At 40.0% G+C, this 24,568-nt stretch overlaps 1 protein-coding gene across 1 annotated transcript in view; it reads right to left on the bottom strand.

The window, feature by feature from the left end:
* The window catches only part of ZMYND8 (zinc finger, MYND-type containing 8), a 105,040-nt gene that overhangs the window by 34,826 nt on the left and 45,646 nt on the right, over positions 1-24,568 (bottom strand). The window contains exons 4-13 of the mRNA XM_015413097.1: positions 17,623-17,766; positions 15,739-15,852; positions 13,733-13,825; positions 12,450-12,537; positions 9,992-10,047; positions 8,845-8,922; positions 6,623-6,738; positions 5,422-5,903; positions 2,984-3,124; positions 1,512-1,664 (exon numbers count right to left, since the gene is read on the bottom strand). Of these exons, the coding sequence (XP_015268583.1) occupies positions 1,512-1,664; positions 2,984-3,124; positions 5,422-5,903; positions 6,623-6,738; positions 8,845-8,922; positions 9,992-10,047; positions 12,450-12,537; positions 13,733-13,825; positions 15,739-15,852; positions 17,623-17,766 (1,465 nt within the window). The remainder of the gene's footprint in view (positions 1-1,511; positions 1,665-2,983; positions 3,125-5,421; positions 5,904-6,622; positions 6,739-8,844; positions 8,923-9,991; positions 10,048-12,449; positions 12,538-13,732; positions 13,826-15,738; positions 15,853-17,622; positions 17,767-24,568) is intronic.

Genomic DNA, 24,568 nt, shown 5'->3' with positions numbered 1-24,568 from the left:
TCCCCCTAACTGCAATGGATGAAAAAGTTTACTGACAAGAAGCCAGGAAGGGCAAGCAGCACAGACAAGGAAGGTAGAAAATATCCCTTCTCTGATAAAACAAAGAGGGCTTAACAGTTTAAAAGTCTGTGTGGTGTAGTGGTTACAATGTCAGATTTGGATCAAGGACAGTCAGGTTCAAATCTCCATTCTGCCACAGAAGGTTGCTGACTGCCTTTGGGCCAGTCATACACTGTCAGCCAGACCTACCTCACAATGGTGGACAGGAGAAGGAAGTAAGGGCTGTTATTGGGGAGAAATGAGGAGTAAGACATTTGTTAAAAATCTAATTTTGGCTACAGTTTGTCAACAAAAAATAATCAGTCGGACTGACTAAGAAAAAGGTCTTTCCAACGCGGTGGTAAGAAAGGAACTGGCGGGATGTCTGCGCCCACCCCTCTGGGCATGCGCGGTGGGGTTCCTGCGCATGCCTGAGGGACTGGGCGCGAAAATCCGTTAAAAGAGCTTGCTACAGCACCGATCGATCCAGCGCGTGCGCACTAGATCCCATGGGTGTGAAGCACAGAGACCACATCGAAGATCTGCTCATTCAGTATGCAAAATCCTGTCAAATGGAGTAAGTGCACTGAAATACGGGGTTGACAAGCAAAGCCCCTAGTATGTATGTATGTATTTATTTAAAACATGTATTTGCCTCCTTTCTTCCTTAGGGAACTCAAGGAGACTTACAAACATAGATAAAACACATAGAATAAATTACATTAAAAACATAAAAAACAAAATTTAGAATAAGTACTCAGGACTGCTAGTAAACTTAACCAAATGCAGTACTACATAAAACCATTTTCAACAGCCTCCTAAAGACTGAAAGTGAGGAGACCAGGCACACTTCCCTAGGCAAGCTGTACCATGGTTATAATAGTATAATAAAAACACGTACAGAAACAAATTGAATAAAAAGCAGCCTTTACTTTTCAAATCCACACAGCAATTCTGAGAATTGGTAACATTTTCATTTTAGAGGTAAGGCTCATTTGACTGGCTTAGCAAATTACATCATTTCCTATCAGTGGACTACATGGCTCAGTGATAAAGCAGACTCCTAGCATGCCAAAGATTTCCAAACCCATAAAATTACCTCATATAGACTATTGGTCTATCAAAGGGAGTACTCTCTATGTAGACTGACAGCAGCTCTCTACCATCTTTTGATAGAGGTCTTTCACATTACCTGCTACCTGATCCTTTTAACTGGAGATGCTAGGGATCTGGGACCTTTTGTATGCAAAGCAGATGCTCTGTCACTAAGCCATGGCCTCAACCCAATTGTAGGTTTTAGGAAAGCAAGCACAGGTTTGAACCATGGTCTTCTATGTTGCAATTCCAACAACCCACCCAAAGGGCCATACATTGTATTTCAGATTTATTCTCCTTTTATAAGGACGTTATAATGAAGAATGTGTTTTAGCTCCAGTGCTAGATTGCAGATCTCACTATGATCATGTGCATACCTAGTTGTGCTTTACAGCTCTCTATTGTCTTGTCAAGATTAAGCTGGAATCTGCTGCGAATTTGACGTTTTGGTGAAATTAGTGGCACAGGAGTGGATTGCTGCTGGACGGATTCACTTAACTCTTTCAGATCCATCTCAGCTTTACTTCGATCTAGAATATTAAAGTTTTTATTAGGAAAAAGTAGAGAGTAAACAGAAAATGCAGAGCTCAAGAAAGTAGCATATTGTAATTGACTTATACAAAATTAACAGTTATGTGTTGGAATGGTTGGCCATCTATTTGAAAGCAATCCTTTCAGTATCTAGGTTCCTGAAAACCCATTAAGCAGATGGGATTTATTGCAGTTAATGAGCACAATTAGGGTTGCCAACCCCCCCCCTGGTTTGCCAGGGGTCCCCCGTTTTTTGGGGGGGGATTTCTACCCGCTGCCGGCTAGATGGCCGGTGGGGGAAGCCCCGCCCCCAACACCCACAGCCACCCCTCTCCCTTCTCTCTTCAGAGAGAGGGGTGGCTGCCTTTATGTGCGTGGAATGGAACCCGTGTTTCCTCCCAAGCCTTATCTCTGCTTGAGATCAGGCTTGCAGGGAAATGTCAGCTTCATGCACTTAAAAGGGAAACGCGGCTCTTTGCTCTTAAATGGGAAACGCCGGTTCCTGCACTTAAAAGGGAAACACCGGCTCCTTTAAGTGCAGGGAATTGGCGTTTCTGGAGATCCGGAGCGCACGCGCGCGGGGGGGGAACGTCCCCAATGTGATGTCATCACGTCGGGGATGCCCCGCCCCCTCAATGCCCCCAAAGCCCCCTGCTGGGGGTGAAAGATGGACTTGGAAACCCTAAGCACAATGCATTTAGGATGTACTCCTATGTGTGTGAGCCCTATTAAGTGAAGGAGCACAACTACGATCTCTGATCACACCTACAAGGAGGCCCTCTCCACTAAATCCAACCCAAATATTTAGAAAAACCATCAAATTTATATCAAGGAAATTTCTTCAAACTGCGCTGACAAGCAGCCCATTGAAAAAAGTTGAAAATTATTCCTATTCCAATGCTAAGCAACAGTAATCAAATAACTGATGCTTTTAGACAATCCCAGTTACAGTTGTCACGTTCCCCCCATCCCAGCATAAACCATATTGATGTTTCTCTTCAGTATACACCTTCAGTTTAATGCACATAAAAAAGTAAAATGAAATTATAATTGCTGGCAATGGAGAAGGTAATCCAGTATCATTTAGCCTTCAGAACGCTATTAAGTATACCTAATGACAGCCTCTTGTAAGAGCTTTCATAAACCCATAAATTATTAGTCTTAAATGGAACATGAAATTGCTTCATTGAGAAGCAAAAAAAAGAGTGCTCTAATATATTTATAATCCTCGCGTTTGTGTAACTACCTTGAAAAACATCTACTTGTAATAATGACAACTGATTATAAGTCCAAGTTGCTCTCAACAGTTTGAACTCACCAAGATTTAGATTAAGGATGCTTCCTGGAGTGGATGTTCTTTCTTGCTTAGTAGCAGCAGGTGTAGAAGCTTGAGGAGAGAATGGTTTGGGACTGCCAGATAAACTACCGGCTTGGCCTGTCCTTGTTGGTGCTGGAGATGCTGGAGGGAGGAAGGAATGGATAGAAGAGAATTGAGAAATAAGTTGAAAAATATGTCCTGTGATACTAAGCTGATTTAGGTGTGACCAAAGCCAGGGCCCATCCATTCTCCTCTCCCCTATTAAAAACAAAAACAAAAAAACCCTGTTCAGCCCTAAACATGGTGACATCATCTCCCTCTCTACATATATTTAGGAACATAATCTGAATCAGTACAAATAGTGAACATCTATTTTTTCTTGCTTTTACTTCCAGCAGGGATGGCTAATAGAGATTTCAGAATCAAGAAGGTTACTTTGAAAATCTAAAACTTAGCAGGTACATATAATATGAACAGCACATTCCACAGCAAGTGCTATCTATTTATTCTAAAATATTTAAAAGATGATACCTAACATATACATCAAACAAAAGCAATATATTTTAACTGATGCAGTTTAAAAATGTATTCCATAGATTCACTGCTGAATGCCAGGGCCAGAATAATGATCCCCCTAAAGACTTCTCTTAAGTCAGAGAATCTAGAATCAAGTGAAACAACACTAATCTGTTTATTCTGATATTGGGAATAACCACAGAACCTGCACGCTAACATTTAAGAGAAATGTAGATGCCCTTTATATGCCATAAGTCCAATAAGCCAGTACGAAGCTACTATATTTGCCAGATATTAGCAATTCAAATAGAACTTGGGGGTCTGGGGGGCTCCTAACACTCTTTACTGCTTATAGTCTTGAGACTACTGTGAACCTGGTTTCACTTGGCAAGTCTAGATTCCACCAGAGAAATTGCCTCTGAACTGATTCTGAATATGTTCATCACATAACTAGCCAGCGTTCCTCTGATTCAAATTTCTAAAACGGAAATTTAAGTATAGTCAAATGAGGGGGAAAGTTTCCTTTAAAGGAAAACAAATAGCCATTTTATTGAAATTAATAAACATGCAAAACCCCAGCAACACAATAACAGTTAAGAAAATTACATTAGGGTTTAATATCAAGCAAAAACAAAATCCAGCCATGCCAAATGAAGAAAAGAGACATTCACGTACAGGCAACTTATGATCAATTCACAGCTTTTTCTACAAAGCTTATGCTGAAGGCTGTGAATAAGACTGACATAAACACCACGCAAAAACAAAAAGGCCGTGTGATGCTCTACACATTCTTCTTATGCAATATTCCTGGGTTCCTTATCCTGGGTAAGCTACAGAATTATTAAAAGATGAACACTTAATTTGCAAGTGACTTCTAAAAATGAGGACAGCATGGCAAAGTGACCTGTTATACATTCTGGGCTTAACTTGCACCATCAGCAGTGCTTATCAGTTTTGTTTTGTGACTTCAGATTTTTTCCCTCTCTTTATCATCTTAATGTTTTAGCTTACAAGGAATAACAAAAAAAAAACCATTAGTAGTCCGAGAAAGATAAAAGTCAGCATGGTGTCGTGGTTAGACTGTTGAATCCCCCCACTCTTGTCATAGAAACTCACAGGATATCCTTGGGCCAGTCTCTCTCTTAGCCTAGTCTACCTCAAAGGGTAGTTGTGAGGATAAAAGCAGGGGAATTATCTAAACTACTATATAACTTAAATTTGCTTTTTAAATAAGGGACCTGTTCCACAGTGACAGTACACTGTGTGCAAACCTTATCGGGGCAAGCCTCTGCCATAACTGTGGCTCCAAGACTGTCCTTCCCTAACGGCAACACTCCTTTCAGCAAAACTGGTAAACAGTTCAATAGCTCCCAGACAGGAATTACAAGTCACAGGCATCCTATTTTAAATGAGTATTTCTGCATTTGAGGAAGGACAGTTACACACATACCATTCACAGCCCTCTGACATAAACTATGCTTCCTGCCTACATAACCAAAGAATCAGAGTGCATGGAATTTTATTATTGTCCTCAGTGCTTCCAACTGATGCATATTTTCTGAAGCTCCATCTCCCTGCTTCTATATCAGTTCTCCAGTATGCTACCAGCAAGGCCCGATTCCTTTGTTCTGACAAATGCCCTGGAGTCTTTCCTGGATCATGCTGTTGAGTCTTCCCTAGAGCCTCTGACCCACCTTGGAGTTCAACACAAATACTTTGTCATGGGGCTGCAACCTTCCTGGCTTTTACCCAATCTTATAATTGTTCTCAAGACAGTTATTTAGAAACTTAATGCTGCACCTGAGCCCAATACTTCCTAAACAATGCCTGAATAACTGTCACTCAGCTCTTCCCTCCCAATTGTTATGCTCCACATATGGCTTGACTATTACTTGATGCAACTTGACATCCATATCCCTTACCTGTACTCTTATCAATAAAGTCCATGGACTCTTCACTTGCACTAAAGTGACTGGAGGTTGCTTTTTTCTCTGCATCCTGTTCAACATCGGATCCCGTGTGAACAGATGAATTTGTACTCATTGGGGAACGTGGCATATCTGTTAAGGAAATCCTTCGCCCAGTACTGCTACTCAGCATCGGTTTGCTCATTAAGATCTTGGGTGATGCTGTCATATCAAAGTTAAGTTTGATTTTCTCTTGTTTGTCAGTCTTAGCAGTTCCAGCACCTGGATTTGAAGGGTCTAACAACATTTGGTATTGGTTGTTGGGAGTATATGGTGTCCGGAAAGGTGCATAATTAAATACTCCAAACTTTCTACGGATGTTCTCCACATAAACCTCCATCTCTTGCATTGCACTGTTGAATATGCTTTTAGTCTTTTTCACGGAAAAAGGAATTTCTTTAGACATGAGGTAGCAATTATTTACTGGAACCCAGGCCCTGCATACAAAACAGTAAAATAAAGAAGGAGATGGAGGGGATAGAACATTAAATTCCATGTAGGTGGTTACGCCAGCTTTCACCCAGTCTTAGAACACATTTACTTAAAAGTCCCATAGATTTCAATGGAACTTGCATCATAGGCATTGATGCATCCCACCTTAAGGAACTTGTGGGTTAATGTCTCAAGATCAGGCTGTTAATGCTTCTTCATTTAGTACACATGATCAAATGAATCATTTACTTGCAGTGTTTACAAGTTACAATGCCAGTTGTATGTATACCTGCTGAATAGATACAAACATTAACAGCGTTTGAAGATGCTGAGTCCTTGAGCAGAAATATTACCACAGACTTTCCACCATGATTTCTACATACAATGGTTCTGTCTATGGATAAAACACTAACTCAGCCATAAATGTTAGAAGTCTTACTCATCAAAGAACTACTTGAAAATGTCATAAGTTATAAAATGGTAAATTTGAGCAAAATGTAATTTATCGTGTAAGTTACAGGTTAACTATAAATTCAAATACAGTTCTGCAAGCCAATATTACCATGGCGAAAACCCCCAAACAAGCTAGAAAATATTTAAGGAAGTACTAGACATGCTTTGAATGTCAAGCATCAGAAAGCGGACAAACATCAACAATGTAACACCAACTACCACCAAAAAGAGGACACAGAATCAATAAGCCATCTTTCAACTGAATCCCCACCTGTCATGTTGACCAAAGAAACGAGCATCAACTTGACCGTCTTTATCTCTCAGTGCTTTAGCAGGCCAGAATGGAAAACCCTTCAGTTTAGCCCAGACCAACGGATGTGGATTGCTCTAGAGAAAAGTGCAGTGACCATATAATGAGAAACTATTTCAAGCCATCTGTTGCAATGTACCCTCTTAAATACAGAAAATCTACTCTGTCCAGTTACTATATGATCACTATTGGTATCTTATTCATTATTTTCAAGCATTTTAATAGGACAGAGGGAAATATTTGTACTACCACCTAATAAATGTCATCAGCCCTTCTTATGTTAGTAGTGGGGCAAGGTTCATTGAGAAATCATGCCCATTTTTTGTACTCCACTCTCCCCTGAATGCTCAGAGTTAAAATGTATTAAACATATGTAAAAACTAGCTTATTAAAATATCTCTGGTTAAACTGTAAACAAGCCATTTAGGGTTTTTTACAGATTATAACCAGCTCAGATGACCTAGACGACATGTAATAATCATAGGATGCTGGAGGGCAGATATAATGACGGCTTCCTCATCATAATGAAATTCTTCTCTTTTTTGTACTTAAAATCTGAAGAAAAGTTGGTTTTATACCCTGCTTTTCTCTACGCTAAGGAGTCTCAAAGCAGCTTACAATTGCCTTCCCTTCCTCTCCCCACAACAGGCACCTTGTGACATAGGTGGGGCTGAGAGAGTCCTGAGGGAACTGTGACTGGCCTGAGGTCACCCAGCAGTCTTCATGTGGACAAGTAGGAAATCAAACCTGGCTCCAAGAGTCCACCACTCTTAACCACTACATCACACTGGATCTCACCAGCATGAGAGTGATAACTCTAACGCTGTCAGTGATAACTGTACTCCAACCATCTTAACATCTATCATTTTCATATATGTGAAAGTCACAGGAGTGGGGGTGGGGGAACTGAACCAAATATAACCCTAATGTAGACAGGTCTATTGTCCAGACCTTGTCATCTCTAGAAAACCCATTTTCTAACTAGCAGGGAGAGCTGGGGGAGGTCCATCAGTGGCTATTAGCCACAAGGTATAGATAGGGACTCTGGGGCAAGTGATGCTCTGTCTTCTTGGTGCTTGGGGGGGTCAACAGTGGGAGGGCTTCTAATGTCCTGGCCCCACTGGTGGACCTCCTGATGGCACCTGGTATTTTTGGCCACTGTGTGACAGAGTGTTGGACTGAATGGGCCACTGGCCTGATCCAACATTGGCGTCTCTTATGTTCTTAGGAATACTGTTACCAATCACAGCAGCTTTGCTGTGATTTTATTTGCATCTTCTTTTTCCAGGCATACATCTTGGGTGTGGCCAGGAGGTATAAGCCAAACAGCTCTTAGCCTGGACAACTGGCCTGTTAGATTCCAGATTGTCCCCAGAATATAATATGTTTTTGTTCTTTTTTGTGTGTATTTACACTGTATATCTGTACTATTTGTTTTAAACTGTTTTGGGTCTTGTTAGGGAAAAGGGGGCTAATAAACATGCTAGCTATATGCCACATTTCAAGTCTTAAAATCAATGTGTATATATATTATTCAGTCATCATAACAGCTGTGCAAGGCAGGCTACTACCTTGTTATATCCTTATTGCAAATTGAGGCTAAGGATGAAATTACTGTTATGCCAAAGCCCCTAGTGTTCACTGAGTCATACTGCTAGCTACTCTCTACTAAGGGTTGTGTCACCAAATATCTGCTGAAGTTTACGCATGCTATAAAATTTATCATCTTTTTCCAGCATATGCAGATGAACTATAACCACGCAAATGCTGTGAGTACCAGTGTCAACAGATTTTAAGGTTTAAGTAGCTTAGCAAAATCCATAATATTCAGATTTTTATCATGGCTCCATCATGAAATGAAAAATTCAAGTGCAAATGAGCAGGCAAAACATTTCAACTTTAGAATCTCTATAACATAACTTTAACATGCAGGCAACATTTACAAACAGAAGCATATTTCTCCAGGTCCAATAGTAAACCCAACAATAACTTAAAGTAATTGCCATAAGAACAAGTCCATGTTATGAAACTGGATATATGTTGTTGTTGTATTGTATTGTTTTAGACTGTTTTATTTGTTTTAATTCTGGCACATGTGCCCCGTGGTTAGCCGCCCTGAGCCTTCGGGGAGGGCGGGATATAAATCCAAAAATAAATTAAAAAATAAATATATATATACTTACACAAGGCTCACAAAACCAATTCTCTCGTTTTTGGCAAGCAGCTAAATAACATTCTGGACATACTTCTATTTCATTCATCTGTAAAGAGAAATATCTGTTACTGTAGAAGTGGGGATTAAAGAAATGGCAATATCCTATTTTCTCCGGTAATCCAGAACAACATGTGCAGCCATTCAACTTTGATACAGTACAGAATTATACATTTTTCTAGAATGTGCATCTTGGTATTTAATTAGACTAATTCTTGTTGCTTCCACAGTGTGTATGCTGTTACAAAGATATTTGATATATTAATAAATTGCTTTTATCATTTCATATTGAATTTGAGTAGTATTTAAAGCACTTGGGCTTAAAGGAATAGAAACAGACAATATGTGTCAGCTGGCAAGATACATCAAATTTTCCATAAACAACCTTGGAGCAATGATTATACGCGATCAGTATACTGACAGTTGGTAAAATCTTTATATTGTACAGTAGCTGAAGCTATTATCTTAGACTAATTGACAAAGCTTCAACTTTGTAATGCTAAATCGCTTGGTCCAGATTTTCAAAAGTGAATCTCTGAGTGAGTTTGAGAGAAAGGCAGATTAAAAATGAAGTAAATAAATAAATTCTATATAAAGCCTCTACAAAAAATTAAAATAGTTATTTGAGCAATAAACCTGCATACAAATCATGGTAACTGCTATGCAAATCAGCATGTTATTAATGAAATAATTGTCTGACATGCCAAAAAGAATAGCCAAAAAACTTACATGCCAAAAAGAATAGCAAAAAGAACAGAAAGTATTTTTATACCTGTTTTCCATTTTTCCTCATACATACACACATTCCCAATAAGAGTTTGATTTATATGTGGCAAACTTCTTAATTAAAGCAGTCTGGCCTACACACTTGACTAACTCACTGTATTGCAGATATCTTAGACCAGGAAACTATGAAGTTCAAGGCAAACTCCTTTTCAAGATTAATCATAGACATATATAATACTAGGCCTTTAAAACAATTTCAAATGCATTTTATTATGATTTATAGCCCACCTTTCTCACTGAGACTCAAGGTGGCTTGCAAATTGTGAAAACAATTCAATCAGACAGCAAAGAACTCCAGTATACAGGACAAAGACTAAGTGAAGAATACATACCTCATGCTCACAGATTTTTATTATGACTTTTGCAGTTTGCGTCAATTTATGATTTCCTGAGGAAATAAAGGGTAATATCTAATTAAATCTTTATTAAATCTAACTAAATCTAAATTAGTATTTGTATTATTGATTTAAAAATCATGCTTTTAGATATGGATATCTTTAAAAGGGAACTATCTAAATAGATATTTTTAAAAGCTAACAGTTCAATAAAAGGCTCAACAGGGAAAAGATTATCCATTTCTGAATAGCACTTTGAAAACAATCTTTGTTTCATCCCTCATCCCACAATATTTAGGGCTTTCAGGATCCAGAAACAAACTGGGTCCATGAAGATGATATAAAATTGCAATAAAGTACTGTATGCTGCAGGCCCCAATCTACTTCCTTGTTGCAAAATTCGAAGACAAGTTGCCATTTCCAAAGAAAAGCACCATCACTTACATTGCATTACAATAGACTAGTGTGGATGTAATCAGTACATCCAGACCTTTCTTGTCCAGAAGATGTTGCAGCTGGCATAACAATTTAAGCCGAAACAGTGCTGCCGGCCACTGCCTCCACCTGGGCATTCCAAAGCAGTGTTGGATCCAGGAGAACCATCCAAAACTGCAGCCATGAGCAATGTTCCCTCTAAGCTGTGGAGTCTTGTGAGCAAAAATTCTGCTTTGTGAGCTCCTGGCATTAAAGTTGTGAGTGAGCGATTTGGCTACTGCATACATTAGTTTGCTCTGGAGCCCTCCTTCCTGAGCCAAGACAAAAAGGTGTGAGCTAGAGGCTAAAAAGCTGTGAGCTAGCTCACACTAACTCAGCTTAGAGGGAACACTGGCCATGAGTGTTAAAGAGAGTACAATCCTATCCAGAATGAGCTATACAACTACTCCAAAATATACTAGCTCCTCAATCACCATCATCTTCATTGAGTCAAGAATAAGTTTCAGTTCATTTGTTCTTAACCAGTCAACCACTGAGCCCAAATGTGAGCTCAGGACTTCAACAGACATTCCAATAAAAGCAGAAATAGAACAGGGTGTCAGCATAGTGATGATACTGAACCCCATATCTAACAAATGAAATCACCAAGATTCAGGCAAGTGAGTACTTTACAGCATTCCACACATCAATGTCCATGAAGCAAAAAAGCAGACTCTCAAGATCAGCTTCTGAGGTCTATTGCTTAAATTCCCATGAGGCCTACTACTCAAATTCTCCTTGGGGGACAAAATTTGTAGTCCTGTTACTACACCAAACTGCTGGCAGGTACTGAAACAACGTAATGATGGTGGAACAGCACAATATATTTACTTTCATCACTATCACGGAACATGCTCTAAAGTGAATTCTTGCCCATGTTCAAAGCATTTTTCTACAGACACTCTAGCTACTACCGCTGTTATTTCATTACCCTATATTCCCCATAAAGCAAGGGACCAATCAGATTCTTACAAGCAGGAGAGACTGCCTGATTGTGGCAACCATTCAGACATTTTCCCATTCCAAATATCAAGCAAGGCTTACACAGAACTGTGAGACATATCAATAGGAAACCCTCCCAAGAGTAGTAACTTCAGATGATCTTTTGATAAGTCTCCAGGATGTAGCCTTCCAACTGGTCCCCAAATCAGAACCCAAGGACATCCTTGCTCTATCAGACCAGTGGTCCATCTGGTCCAGTATCCCATCTCACACAATGGCCAACCAGTTACTATGGAAGGCCAACAAAAGGACATAGATCCTGACACTGATATTGAAAGGGCTACTGCCCATCCTTGCAAGAGGTCAGTTGGTCCTGTAAACCAACTCCATCTGGAACTGATTTGTCCATGAGAAGTGAAGAAATTTATCCTAGCTTCAGATCACTTTATTCTTGGCCAGAACAAAAAAAAAGTCAGTCAAGGATATGAAAGGCCTGATATAATTAGGGACACTGATTTGTCCATGAGAAGTGAAGAAATTTATCCTAGCTTCAGATCACTTTATTCTTGGCCAGAACAAAAAAAAAGTCAGTCAAGGATATGAAAGGCCTGATATAATTAGGGACAGACCTATTATTATCACAGAGGTCATGAAATCCTAAAGCATACCACCCAACAGGATCTAATAGTTAAATCCCCTGAGAATTTTTATATTTTCTAACATGTTATGAAAAGTCAGCTTGAAGATTATGAAAGGTCACATCTGATTTCAGAGATAAAAGGAAGAATCAGAATATATACTATTTACTATTAGACATCTAATATTGCAAAGTTTGCAATATGTAACTTTAAATAAATTAATTTCAGGAATCATTATACCAGAATTAAACTGAACCATTTTCTTTTCTTTTTTTCTTCCAGGTCTCAGGCATTCAGATTCCAAGCCCTTCTTAAGGCTGATCTGTCATTTATGGTGAAATGATCATGACTCTCTTCTTTGCATACAAACAGTACATTCATTTTTAAAAGAACATACATACCCCCATTGTAAATAATGCAATTGTGCAAAATCCATTTGGCATCGGCCAAAAAAGCTTCAGTGCAACCATACATCTTCTTTTTAACATTCTGCAGAACAAGTATGCAAAGAGTAGTTGAAATTGAAAAACATTTTCTAAATCTATCATCAGGAAATTTTACAAAGTTTATCTTAACATAGAGACAGCGATTTGTTTTTTGTAAATTAAGAATATGTTTACTAACTATGTAAACTAATGTTGAATTGAATTAGATGTTATCATATAGAGCTTGGAAATTCAAGAATCTATTAGATACATTATGAGTGTACATTATTTCGCAAACCAGCAGCATTTGCTTACATATCATGGGAACATATTAAGTATAATTTTAAGAACTTTACATGATTCTTAAACCCGTGCTGCAATCTGCCATATTTTCAGTTTCATCAAATACTGCTTAGAATCTGCCAAGGAAATCACAAACAGTGGGGGGAAAGGGAGGGAGACAGAAGGAATACCAGTTCAGACACCATATTCCCAATCTTCAAATCATGGTTCAGAGATTCAGAATGTGTTGCAAGGTCATGCAGGGAATGCCCCTTAAACATTCCTGTTTTTGTTTTGTTTTGGTTATTTGCATGAACCAAAGGTGGCCTCCATGCCCAACCATGATTTCAACTCCTGGTTTAGAGACATAATTTGCCCAACTAGAACAGCATGTTAAACTATGACTTGTTTAAAAAAGGAAGGAGAGAGAGTCAAGAGCACGCAGCAAGAGAAGTGTGTGATCCTAGAAAAAAAGCTCAATAACCTGCATCATATGTACTGTTACAAACAATTACAGTTAGCTAAAATTGCTACCAGGGTCATCCTTGGGTGAAAGAAGAAACCCCACTGTAAGCCTACCCTTAAAATCTTGCATGTGTCATTTCTACCAGTGTAAAATGGTAAAAAGCAGCTTTTCTATTTATGGAGATATCCCTCTCATTCTATTAATCAAAGACAAAAACATATTTGGGCAGGGGGGGAAATTTACCATACGCAAGACAGATGCCTTGTATCAATAATCAGTAAATTTCCAAACAAATTTGTAAATCATGCTGCAGTGAAGTGGCTGTGAATTTGCACAAGTAAAAATTAAGCAAAATATTTCCAGTGCAGGGGACCCATTCCATAATGTAAAGAGGGCAATCTTATTTGACATATATCCAAAGTACTGGGCTGATTTTAGAACTCGGCAATAAAAGCAATTACAAGCAATCTAACAGAGCTAAACAGGATTTTTCTCCTTGCTTTCAACTAACCTTTTCTAATGTACAAAGGTCCATTGGATGAAAGATGTATTCTGCATAATCTGGATGCTGATCCAGTGAAACTGGCTTTTGAAATGGCTCTGTCTGTTACAAAGGGGGGAAATATCCATGTTTAACAAACACCGAGAAGTTTCAAAATTCATAATGTTTTAATATGAATCCGAAGCCCAGCTAGGAGGTCACAGCAAATATACCTGTGGATACGCGAATGGTTTCCACTATTATTCACTACAATAATGTAACAGTGTAACCATAACATATTTGCATGTAGTTTCAGAGGACAGCCATGCTGGTTTGCAGTAGAACAGCTAGATTCAAATCCAGTAGCACCATAGAGGTCAACGAGATTTTCAGGGTATGAGCTTTCATGAATCAAAGCTCCCTTTGTCAGATACCAACAACTGTCTTCATCACTCATATGTCTCCAGTGTGGTGTAGTTGGATTAGGCTCAGAGAAACCCATCCACGCTTGCCATGAAACTCATTGAGTAACCCTCTACCTGCCGTTCTATTTTAGTCTAGCCTGAGGGAAGAACCATGTATGCTTCCCTGAACTCCATGGAAGAAGGGCAGGACTAAAATATACTACATAAAAAAATGACAATATTAGCATATATCTTACTGCTTCAGTCAGCAAATTTTAAAGGCTCCCCCATGCCTAAGGGCTCTACGGAGCCTTCCTCCACCATAAAGGACTCTTCCCCTGGAGCAAAAGCCACTTCAATTGGAGGAAGGATCCTTCATATGGATGAAGGCTTTAAACATTTCTGGTAGGCCACAAGATAATAGTTCTGGCTTAAATTCATACCTTGGCCCAACCCTTTCAGTCAAAAGGATTGAGAACAACATTGATGGGCAGAATATGGGGCCTTACGTTGTTTACCTCTAACCAATAGTATCACGGGGTTTTTTTTTAAAGGTATATTAAGTTGAAGTAATTGTGCTCTTGCCCTGCTCTTGATTCTTCCTATCTTCTTACAGGTGCATTTCTTTTCCCAAAGTTCCAGCATTACTGGTGAAACTATTTCTAAATGGAAAACAGCATCATATGAAACCACGCTCTGTTAGGGGCATGGTTATCCTGCTGTATGTTCTATCAAATCACAGCCTTTCTAACATTTGCACCCTGATCTACAGGACTAGTGTGTTCCAATTTTCAGCAGTGCAAAATAAGAACTCCCAATCTGACCTCAAAGCTTTGCAGCAAGAAACCCTTGCTCTTGCAGTCTTCAGAACTGTGACTTCATTACATAACTACACACAACAAAAAAGGAACTACTAACATTGCTGTGAGCTCTGCAAGTCGAGAGAGAACTGAAAGGAATAGGAGGTCAGAAGCAGACTACACAACTGCTAGTCTAGCAGTGCAACACTTCAATATGTCAAGTTCAATACTTGAGACCCAGTGCAGTGTAGTGGTTAAGAGTGTCAGACTAGTATCTAGGAGAGCAGGGTTCAAATCCCCACTTGTGCCATGGGAGCTCACTGGGTGACCTTGGGCTAGTAATACTTTCTCAGCTTAACCTACCTCACAGGGTTGTTTTGAGGATAAAACGGAGGGGAGGAGAATGATGTAAGTCCCCTCAAGCTTGAAAGGTGGTGTGCAAATGAAATAAACAAAGGAATAAACAAATAAAATTCTGAATCAACTCCTAGTTCAACCAAGAACAAAAGTGTCACGATCTTCTATTCCTGCAGCAGCAGGTCTGTGGTCAGGATAATAAGAATATTTATTTATTTATTTACTTTCAATTTCTATCCCGCCTTGCCGGTGTAATCATCACCTGTGAAATTACAGGCTGTAATTCATCCCAGTCTGAATAGTGAATTCCTTCCCGTCTCATATTTATGACTACAGAAAGCTGGGGAAGGGACAAAATTTCTTCTTCTGTACATTGCACAAATACTGGAATGCTTGCATGTAATTAGTAATCTAAACATTTAATTATTCAGTCACAAACATACAATGGAGTAAAATATTAACACGTCGTCCTTACCCCTGGCTGTTTCATTTTCTGAAGTGCAAACTTGAGCAAGTAGGATAGCTGTTCAATTGTGAGCATTGTCATAGCTTTACTCTGTGTTTCTATGCATTCTGCTACAGTAATTTTCTAAAGACAAACACAAGAAATTTTCAGATTAGCAAAACATCTATATATCCCTTCATTACGATGGAACATGCAGCTTACTGTCACATGTAAACACAATACTGAAATCTCTTTTTCCACTAAGTGGTACCCAATGTGCTGTAAAAATCAAGAATATGTAGTACAATCTGAAAATCAACTGCGGGGTGTTATTCTGCCAGTCTGGCTGGGAAAATCAAGACAGCTATTTTTTTCTAGCAGCTTTTGATTGAATCCACAAGCATCAGTAACTGAAGAAACTGTGGGGATCACTGTGCCTGTATTCTTGGCAAAAATCTTACTCCCTTTTCCCAACAACTCTAAGGAATGTCATGTACTTTTGTCATCTTGGTGGTAAAACGTCTGTCGTGGGGTCAGGAAGAAAAACTATGATCAACAAGATTACTGGACGGAGCATGGTGCCAGGGGTTGTATGCAAGGTCAGAACAGCCGCTATAGCTAAATCCATTGATTATATCTGTCCTTTTCAAAATTTTCTCTGTTATCTTAATCATTGCATTGTGATTAAATACCTGTTCACACACTCAGGTGGGTAGCCATGTTGGTCTGAAGCAGCAGAACAAAGTTTGAGTCCAGTGGCACCTTTAAGACCAACAAAGTTTTATTCAAAGTAGATCCAAATGGTCAGCCGTGTTGGTCTGAAGCAGTAGAACAAATTTAGAATCCAGCGGCACCTTTAAGACCAACAAAGGTTTATTCAAGGTATGAGCTTCCGTGTGCATGCACACCTTATTAAATACATTAGTATTTGTATTAGTCTTTGATAAAGTTTGTATTAGTATTTATATTAGTAAATTTGTATTAGTATTTGATAAAGTATGCATGCACACAAAAGCTCATACCCTGAATAAACCTTTGTAAGATTTCATGTGCAAAGCACACTTCTTCAGACAAATGGTTGAGTTTGGTTTGTCTTGGGGGTACTGCTGGACTCTAGCTTTATTCTCACATTTTTTGTTAACTCTTGCATTTACGTGCTAATTTGTTGCTATTTTAATGTATTTTTACATATGTTGTTAGCCGCCCTGAGCCTGCCAAATGGTGGCGAGGGCAGGATATAAATGTAAATATAAATAAATAAGGGGCACCTGATTCAATTTCAGCTCTGCATGTGCATCTTGACTCTGAGTGGCCTCTCCTAATGGCTGCCCCGACCTTTTCCCCCCCTGTAAGTAACCCTTGAGGAGATTTTATTCCTTTTGTCTGAACAAGTGTGCTTTCCACTTTGAATAAAATTTACACTTTGAATAAAACTTTGTTGGTCTTAAAGATGCCACTGGACTCAGATGTTCTGTTCACACACTGTTAGTGATCTGGAAGGTCTTCCCTTTCCACAATGCTCCAGTAACCATTTGGATAACCCAAACCACATTCCTAGCTAGGTATCTAGCAGGCAGGTTGGAGCTTCACAACTGGTGCTGCTTATTGTTATGCAAATATTTCCTGGGGTGACATGGGAACACTTCACAGTGAAACTGTCTCCATCATACTATTGGTCAGTGTAAATTAAGGATTGGAGACAAATATTTTCATGCTATTCCCCCACCCACCCCAAAATGGAACATTACAAAGTTAACACAGAAGATGTAGATGATCAAGAGCAGGGGTGAGGGGAACATAAGACTGGTAAATACTATCATAACTCTTAGTTTGGAAGCATCTTCACACTATTCCCTCTCTTATCTTTCCAAGGTATATCAATGAGACACACAGGACACCTCAAAGCAAACTAACCTCACATTCTGGGCAAAACCAATCCCCCTCTGGCTCCGCTGTCAGTTTCAGACACTTAGCGTGATAAACCCGAGGGCAGAGTTCACAGCAGAGGACTTGGCCTTCCCGATGACAAACCCAGCAATAGAAATCATTCCGTCCATCCTGCGGTACAACATCAACAGGGTCTGTGGTGAGTGGCTGCTTCATATAGTAAAACGGACCATGTCTTAGTTCTGACTGAAATGTAGGCAAGAAAGACAGGTTTGGTTTCAAAACAAATTTGCATTTTCAAATAAAATAATAATCAAACATGACCAACCCACCCTCATCAATATTTGACAGAGTCCATTTGTGCACTTGATTTTTTTTTATTCAGCACACAATGAACTTTTGAAATTGCTCATATACTCTGTTGTTGTTGAGCCCTTAGATCTTTCTTTCGTATTTTGAAGAATGTTAATTGTAGTTGTGTGTGTGTGTGTGTGTAAGTCACGAAGAAAGTGCATACATGCAATGCGTATCTCCGGACAGTAAAAGACACTTGATGGATATCAGAACTTGTCTTGAACACTCTGCTTTATTCCTGTGTTTTCCGCCATGGAAGTCTACCTGAGAAACTACTGTCAGGCTTTAGGACTATTAAACAAACAACTGAAGCTCCTGGAGGATGTTAGCAACTTCTTACCCTTCCAACTTATTTTCATATGGGACAGGCCATCAAATGGCTAGATGCCTAACCGTGACTACAGGTAAAACTTTGTACTTAAGAGGATGACATGGGATCTAGTCCACAAACACATGCTTCAGTAAATCTGTTTTTCAAACTGCCACAAGACATATTTCTTGTTTCAACACAAGCATTAAGAGCATTACAAAAGAAGTCAGTGCAAAATGTGTTTGATTTAAGATCATTTTTTTGTAAATGATGCTAATTGTTAAAACAACATCCAGGGTTTTTAAGAAACAAGCATGAGGTGGATTGCTTCTTGTTGCACATTTGTGAACGGCCTGAAATAATAAGCAAGAAAACACTTATTTGAGATACAATAAGAAGTGGCTTAAACAAATCGCAGCTCAACCTATGCCAGGATTATAAATCAACAAAAGGTTCACCACTTCAACTCTTGAAAGATATGGAATTCCACTGCACTGTCTACTCAACTGCACTAGTGAGCTCTGGGTTATTGGTCCCTTGGTTTAAATACAGAACTTGCTATCTGAACACAAACACCTTAGGAACCACAGAAAAACAAATAGCCACTAACAAGTTAAAACCTGTAGTTTGTAGAGAAGGTTTGGAGGGGGTTGAAGGAGACCGAATTTCACTGAGATATTGTCTCTGCTATACTGGTCAAGGCCTGTAGAGTTCCTGCTAACCAAAGAGTTGCCATATTTCTTTACGTATCAATCTCTTCAATGGGATTGCCAGAAAAAAAATCACATCTAACATGTGAAACAGCTTACTCAACAATCTAAACTAAGCATAGTTATGGAAGCTATGAAACAGATGACTCCTTCAATTGGCTAACCGCCACCAGAATAAATCCAAACTTAACTTGTTTGCCCTCGTACTATCAGTAGTCATGTACACGAGTATGTGCTTAAAATGCATGCACATTTAAATAGGAACAAGCAGTGAATTCTATTCATATTTGCTCAAACATGAGAAAGCACAAGCAGTCTCTACAGAGAAAAATAAGCTCAGGAAATAATCTGTCACTGTACACTAAAAAGTTTTCAGGTTGGGTGTTTTTCTTTTAATTATAGTCCTTATTAAAAGTAATAGCATCCTGAAAAGGCAACAATCAGACCAACTCAATATGCTCTTCAATTACCACATCAGACAGTGGTGATCATACAAGAACTTTTAGAGAAAGGAGGGCTGCAAAACTAAGGGTAACTGCGTAATTGATATTATCAATACTTTATGTATTAGCATGTACAGAAGAAGCCCAAAAGTAACTGCCTATTTATTTATAATAGAAACTGAGTTATTCTGAGCTCTCTCTTCCTTGGATATCTATGTGGTTGCCAAAGAAAATAATTCTGTATGTTAAAGACAGCAGTAAGGAAAAATAAATTAACAGTTTACTGCCCCGACAGCTAGATTCTTGCCAACTCAGTTTTAATACCAGTACTTTTAAAATGCTTTTTACCAACACAGACTACTGCAAACTGGATAAAATATATTTTATGACAATAAAGATTAAATGTGGACTATTTCAAAATGAACCGTCTCAAGTCCCTTTTTTAAATAAGGCCCACCAGGACCTTGTTCAAGCAACCCATCTTGTATCATCCAACAGTACAGTGATCATTTCCTGCAATGGATGGTATATCTCCTATTGCAGTAGGGCAGGTATAAGACAATGCATTGCAGCATAAATAATGCTAGTGCAGCCAAAGAGTAATACACACTGCACAGATTGACAAAATAAGCAAAGCACATGCCACACTGTTAGTACTTAAGCTAAAGTGGTCCCACTGCTCCAAATTAGGAGCAATTCTCTAGGGCAGACATGGCTTGAGACTGCTCCTCATCCACATCTCTTGGGCCTCCAAGAAACACCTTCAGCAAAACAGAAAGACCACACTTGAGACTTGGCATTCCCAGTATTTCCGAAGTTAGAAAACCACAACAAGAGATACAGGAGCTCTTATGGACTCCTGGCTTTCATTTTCGTGTAGTTTAGACTTTGTTAACCAATTGATTTACATCACTTCACTCTCAGATTACAGCTGAGAGAACCACTAAATAAAACATGATTACACTTACCTGTATCTGAAGTTCATCAAGTGTCTTCTGTGAAGGCACACATGGGGGACTGCTTCAGAGCAGGCCTACCGTGGAGGAGTTTTCTACAAGTTTCTAGAATTTATAGCCCCACCCCAGCACAGCAGAGCTATGGGCTCTGTTACCGTCCAAATGATCACCTGATTGGAGGCAGGGGAAGCACCCCTCCCTCGGTCCTCTTTCCACCACTGTGGAGATTATGAAGGTGTATGGCCCACAGCAGGGAAGGAGGGAGGGATGTGTGCCTGCACAGAAGCCACTCAATGAACATCAGTTACAGGTATATGCAACCATGTTTTCACCTTTGTGTCTTCTGTGCAGTCCCACATGGGAGATTAGCAAGCTCACTTACCATAGAGGTGGGCGTGGGCCGATTTGGATGGGAGACCTTCTTGGAATACCAGCAGTTGGGAGGTCGTGGCAGGCTTTATTCAGACACCTCTCTGAATACCCTCCAGACCCCCAGTAGGGATCAGTCACCAGAGGTCGCCATGACTTCCAGCTGCACACACCGTCAGTCACCAGAGGTCGAATGTGCTTTTAGGGGAAACAAGCATTCCAAGCCTGCTCTAGTGTAAGGCATCTTAATTGCAGCCATCACCCATCTAGACAGGGTTTGTGATGAAAATGTTTTCCCTTTGTTTGGGTCATTAAAGCTTTTCCTGAATGCTGAGATACGATTTAAATAAAATAATAACACTCTCCTGAAATCTAACATGTGCACTGCTTGTTCCGCTGGGGACTGAAGTTTAGGTTAAAATTGTATCTTGAGACAAATGTAATTGGGAAACCACTTTTGGAGTGAAGTCAAGACTGCGACTCAAAACCACTTTATCTTTGTGAATTCTAGTAAATGGTGGCTCAAACCCGAGCAATCTGATTTTGCCCGCTCTGCGCGTTGATATTATCGCAGCTAAGAATGCTGTCTTATAAGATAATGAAGAAAGATCACATGAGGTCATGGTTTCAAATGGTTTATATATTAATTGAGATAGTACAAGAGACACACTCCATTGAGGGACCTTTGAGGAATCTCTTAGTGCATTTGAAAATACAGGCTGAGTCTACCCCAATGTGGAAGGCTGATATGGCTGCTAGGCATGATGGAGGGTGTGGATAGACCTGAGTCTATCAAGGAAAGGAGATACTCTGTTAAGGGGCAGGACTCTGACTTAATCCTCCTGACCCTCACCCATGTTGTAAAATGTTGCCATTTAGCTTTATAAGATTTCCAGGTGGCTGGTTTGCGTGATGGCACTAAAATTTCAGCCACCCTGTCTGACAATTGGTCTACAGTGAAATGAACCACACATGGAGATGTAATATCTCTATGTGGTAATGGATCGGTCCCACTGCAAGAAGGTCTTGTGTTGTGGGTAGAGATATTTTTTCCCCTTGAACAGGCGCCACAAAGTTGGAAACCATGTTTTCCTGGACTATAAGAGGGCTATTAAGATACACATTGTATTGCCTGCTTTCAGTTTCAGTACCACCCAGTGGAGGAGTGGAAAGGGTGGGAAAGCATAATAAAGGGTGTGGGACCAATGCAGATGGAATGTGTCTCCCAGGGAAAGGTCATCCACTGCTGCTCTCAAGCAAAAGGCTTGGTATTTTGTGTTGTCTGCCAAAACAAACACGTCTACTTGAGAGTGACCACAAATCTTGAAAACTGGGAGCAAACATTTCATGTTTATGGACCACTTGTGTGTTTAAGGATCATCTGTGCTCAGGTGATCTGCTAATCTGTTGTGCTCTGCTATATGTATGGCTGTCAATTCTGTTCTGAATGGCCCAATTCCAAAAGACTTGTGCCTCCTTGCATAATCTTAGGAAGCCTGTTCCCCCTTGTTTGTTGATGTAGTATTTTGTCACTGTTGTCCATGGACAGTAGCAGCATCTTTCCATGGATGGTGTCTGAAAGACAAGCAAAGGCGCATCTGACAGCTCTAAGTTCTAAAACATTAATATGGAGTCTTGACTCAGCTGGACTTCAGTGCCCATTAATACAAATAGAACCACAGTTAGCTCCCCACCCTTTTAAAGAAGCTTCTGTAAACAGATGAAGACCAGAGGAGGGAATTGTTAGGGATATCTCTTTTAATAGGTTCAAATCTACTGACCACCAAGACAGGGATCTAATGATCTGTCTGGGTATAGTTTCAACCACTGTGGGTCTATTAATGTTTTGAAATTTCTTAGAAACCAGTTCTGGAGGGGACGCATGTGAAGTCTCTCATGGCGGATGATAGCTGGGATGAAAGCCATGAGGTTTAAAAGCTTCTGAACGTGAAATACTTTTTGGAATTTGGAGTGAGAAAATTTTGACACCCATTTTTTAATTGCTCTAGCTCTAGTCACTGGGAGATAAGCTTTATGTGAGACAGAATTTAGCCTTGCTCCGATGAACTTCAAGTCCTGAGTAGGGACTAGAATGGATTTTGGAAAATTTATGAGGACCCCCAACCATTCTAAGGTGTTTAGTGCCAAAGATATATGTGATGTAAGTTGTGACCTTGATTCTCCAATGAGAAGCCAGTCATCCTAATAAGGATAAACCAAACAGCCATTTAAGACCACATACACTACAATAGCTGAAAAACATTTCATAAAAACCTTTGGGGCTGTGGCTAAGCCATATGGTAACACTGTGACCTGAGAATTTAAATCTAAAGAATTTCCTGCAGATTTCATGAATGGTGATATGGAAATAAGCATTTTTTTAAATCCAGGACTGCAAACCAGCATCCTTTGTCAATAAAGGGGAAGATATCCTCTAAGGTTAGCACACGAAACATGCATATATTCAAATATCTATTTGAATATCTATTGAGTCCCCTCAGGTCTAAGATAGTCCTCACACCACCTCCCTTTTTATCTATCAAAAAATAGTTTGAATCAGGGGTCATTTCGTAGAAAAAGAGGTTCAGGAGCTCATTAGCATACCACATTAGCATAACTTATTTGCATATGCCACACACCCTGACATCACTGGCAGCACCCCTCAGGCTCCACTGGACTGTTTTGGATTGCCAGCTATTGGGGGGGGGAGGGAGAGACATGCAGATCTGTCCTCCCAGAGGAGGAAGAGCTTGAACCTGAATAAAACTTTGTCTTAAAGGTGCCACTGGACTGTTTTGGGCCGGGGGGGGGGCTATGCAACTTACCTGGCTGCTTCTTGCTCTGACTGAGGGCTGCTGGGAGCAGGGAGTGGGGCTTGTTGCATGTGCCCGCCCCCTGGGCTCTTTACTGCCGGAGCTCCGCTCCTGTGCGCTACTGCAGGAAATGACCCTTGGTTGGAATAAAAACCTTTACGCTTTTCTGAGGGGGGGAATGACCCACAAAGCTCCCTTTTGGAGGAGATGCTGAATTTCTTGCTGTAAAAAGCAAGCTGGAAGCAGCCATTTGGGAACTAAGATTAATACACTGGGAAGTGGATTTGAATTCTACAAAAAATCCAAAGTTTATTATACTCAAACCCCAAACATCTTGTGTAACTGAACTCCAGTGGTGTGCGAACAAGGAAAAGCTATCAGACAATTGTGGGAGACTACCCTAGTCACTGCGGTGCCTGGGAGATATTCCCTGATGGCCTCTCTGCTTCGGCTGTTGCCGTCTAATTTGGGACTGGGTACTGAAAGGGGTATGATAGTGCTAATAATTCTGGGTGGGCTAGAATCTATATGACTTCCCAAACTGAGACTGTTGAGTGTGTCTGGGGAAGTACCTGAGTTTAACGTTCCCAGATTGCTGGGAAGTAATATCAAGGGACTTGGCTGTCAACCTGTTCTTTTGGATCTTGTCAAGCACTGCATCCATCTGTTCACTAAACAGAGTCCTCCCCTCGAAGAGAAAATCCTCCACATGGGCCCTAGTGTCTGGAGGTAGGGCCGAAGCTCTCAACCATGAGTGCCTTCTAATAACTACTGCTGAGACCACTGTCCGGCTACATGCATCTTCCACATGTCATGATGCACTGAGTTCCTGTTTACCCAGCTTACTCCTTCTGCCTGTATGGTCCTTGCCTGTTTTTTCCCATAAATAAATCTGATAATGAGCCATAACTGCCTTAAAATTGGCTATGCAGAGACCTAAGGCACCTGACATGTAGACTTCGAGCCCTAGAAAGTCTAATTTATGACCCTCCTTATCAAGGCGGGCTGAGTGCATTCC

The sequence above is a fragment of the Gekko japonicus genome, unplaced genomic scaffold, assembly GCF_001447785.1.
Source record: "Gekko japonicus isolate JY-2015 unplaced genomic scaffold, Gekko_japonicus_V1.1 scaffold898, whole genome shotgun sequence".
NCBI classification, from domain to species: Eukaryota; Metazoa; Chordata; class Lepidosauria; order Squamata; family Gekkonidae; genus Gekko; species Gekko japonicus.
This window is presented reverse-complemented; position numbering and strand designations above follow the sequence as displayed.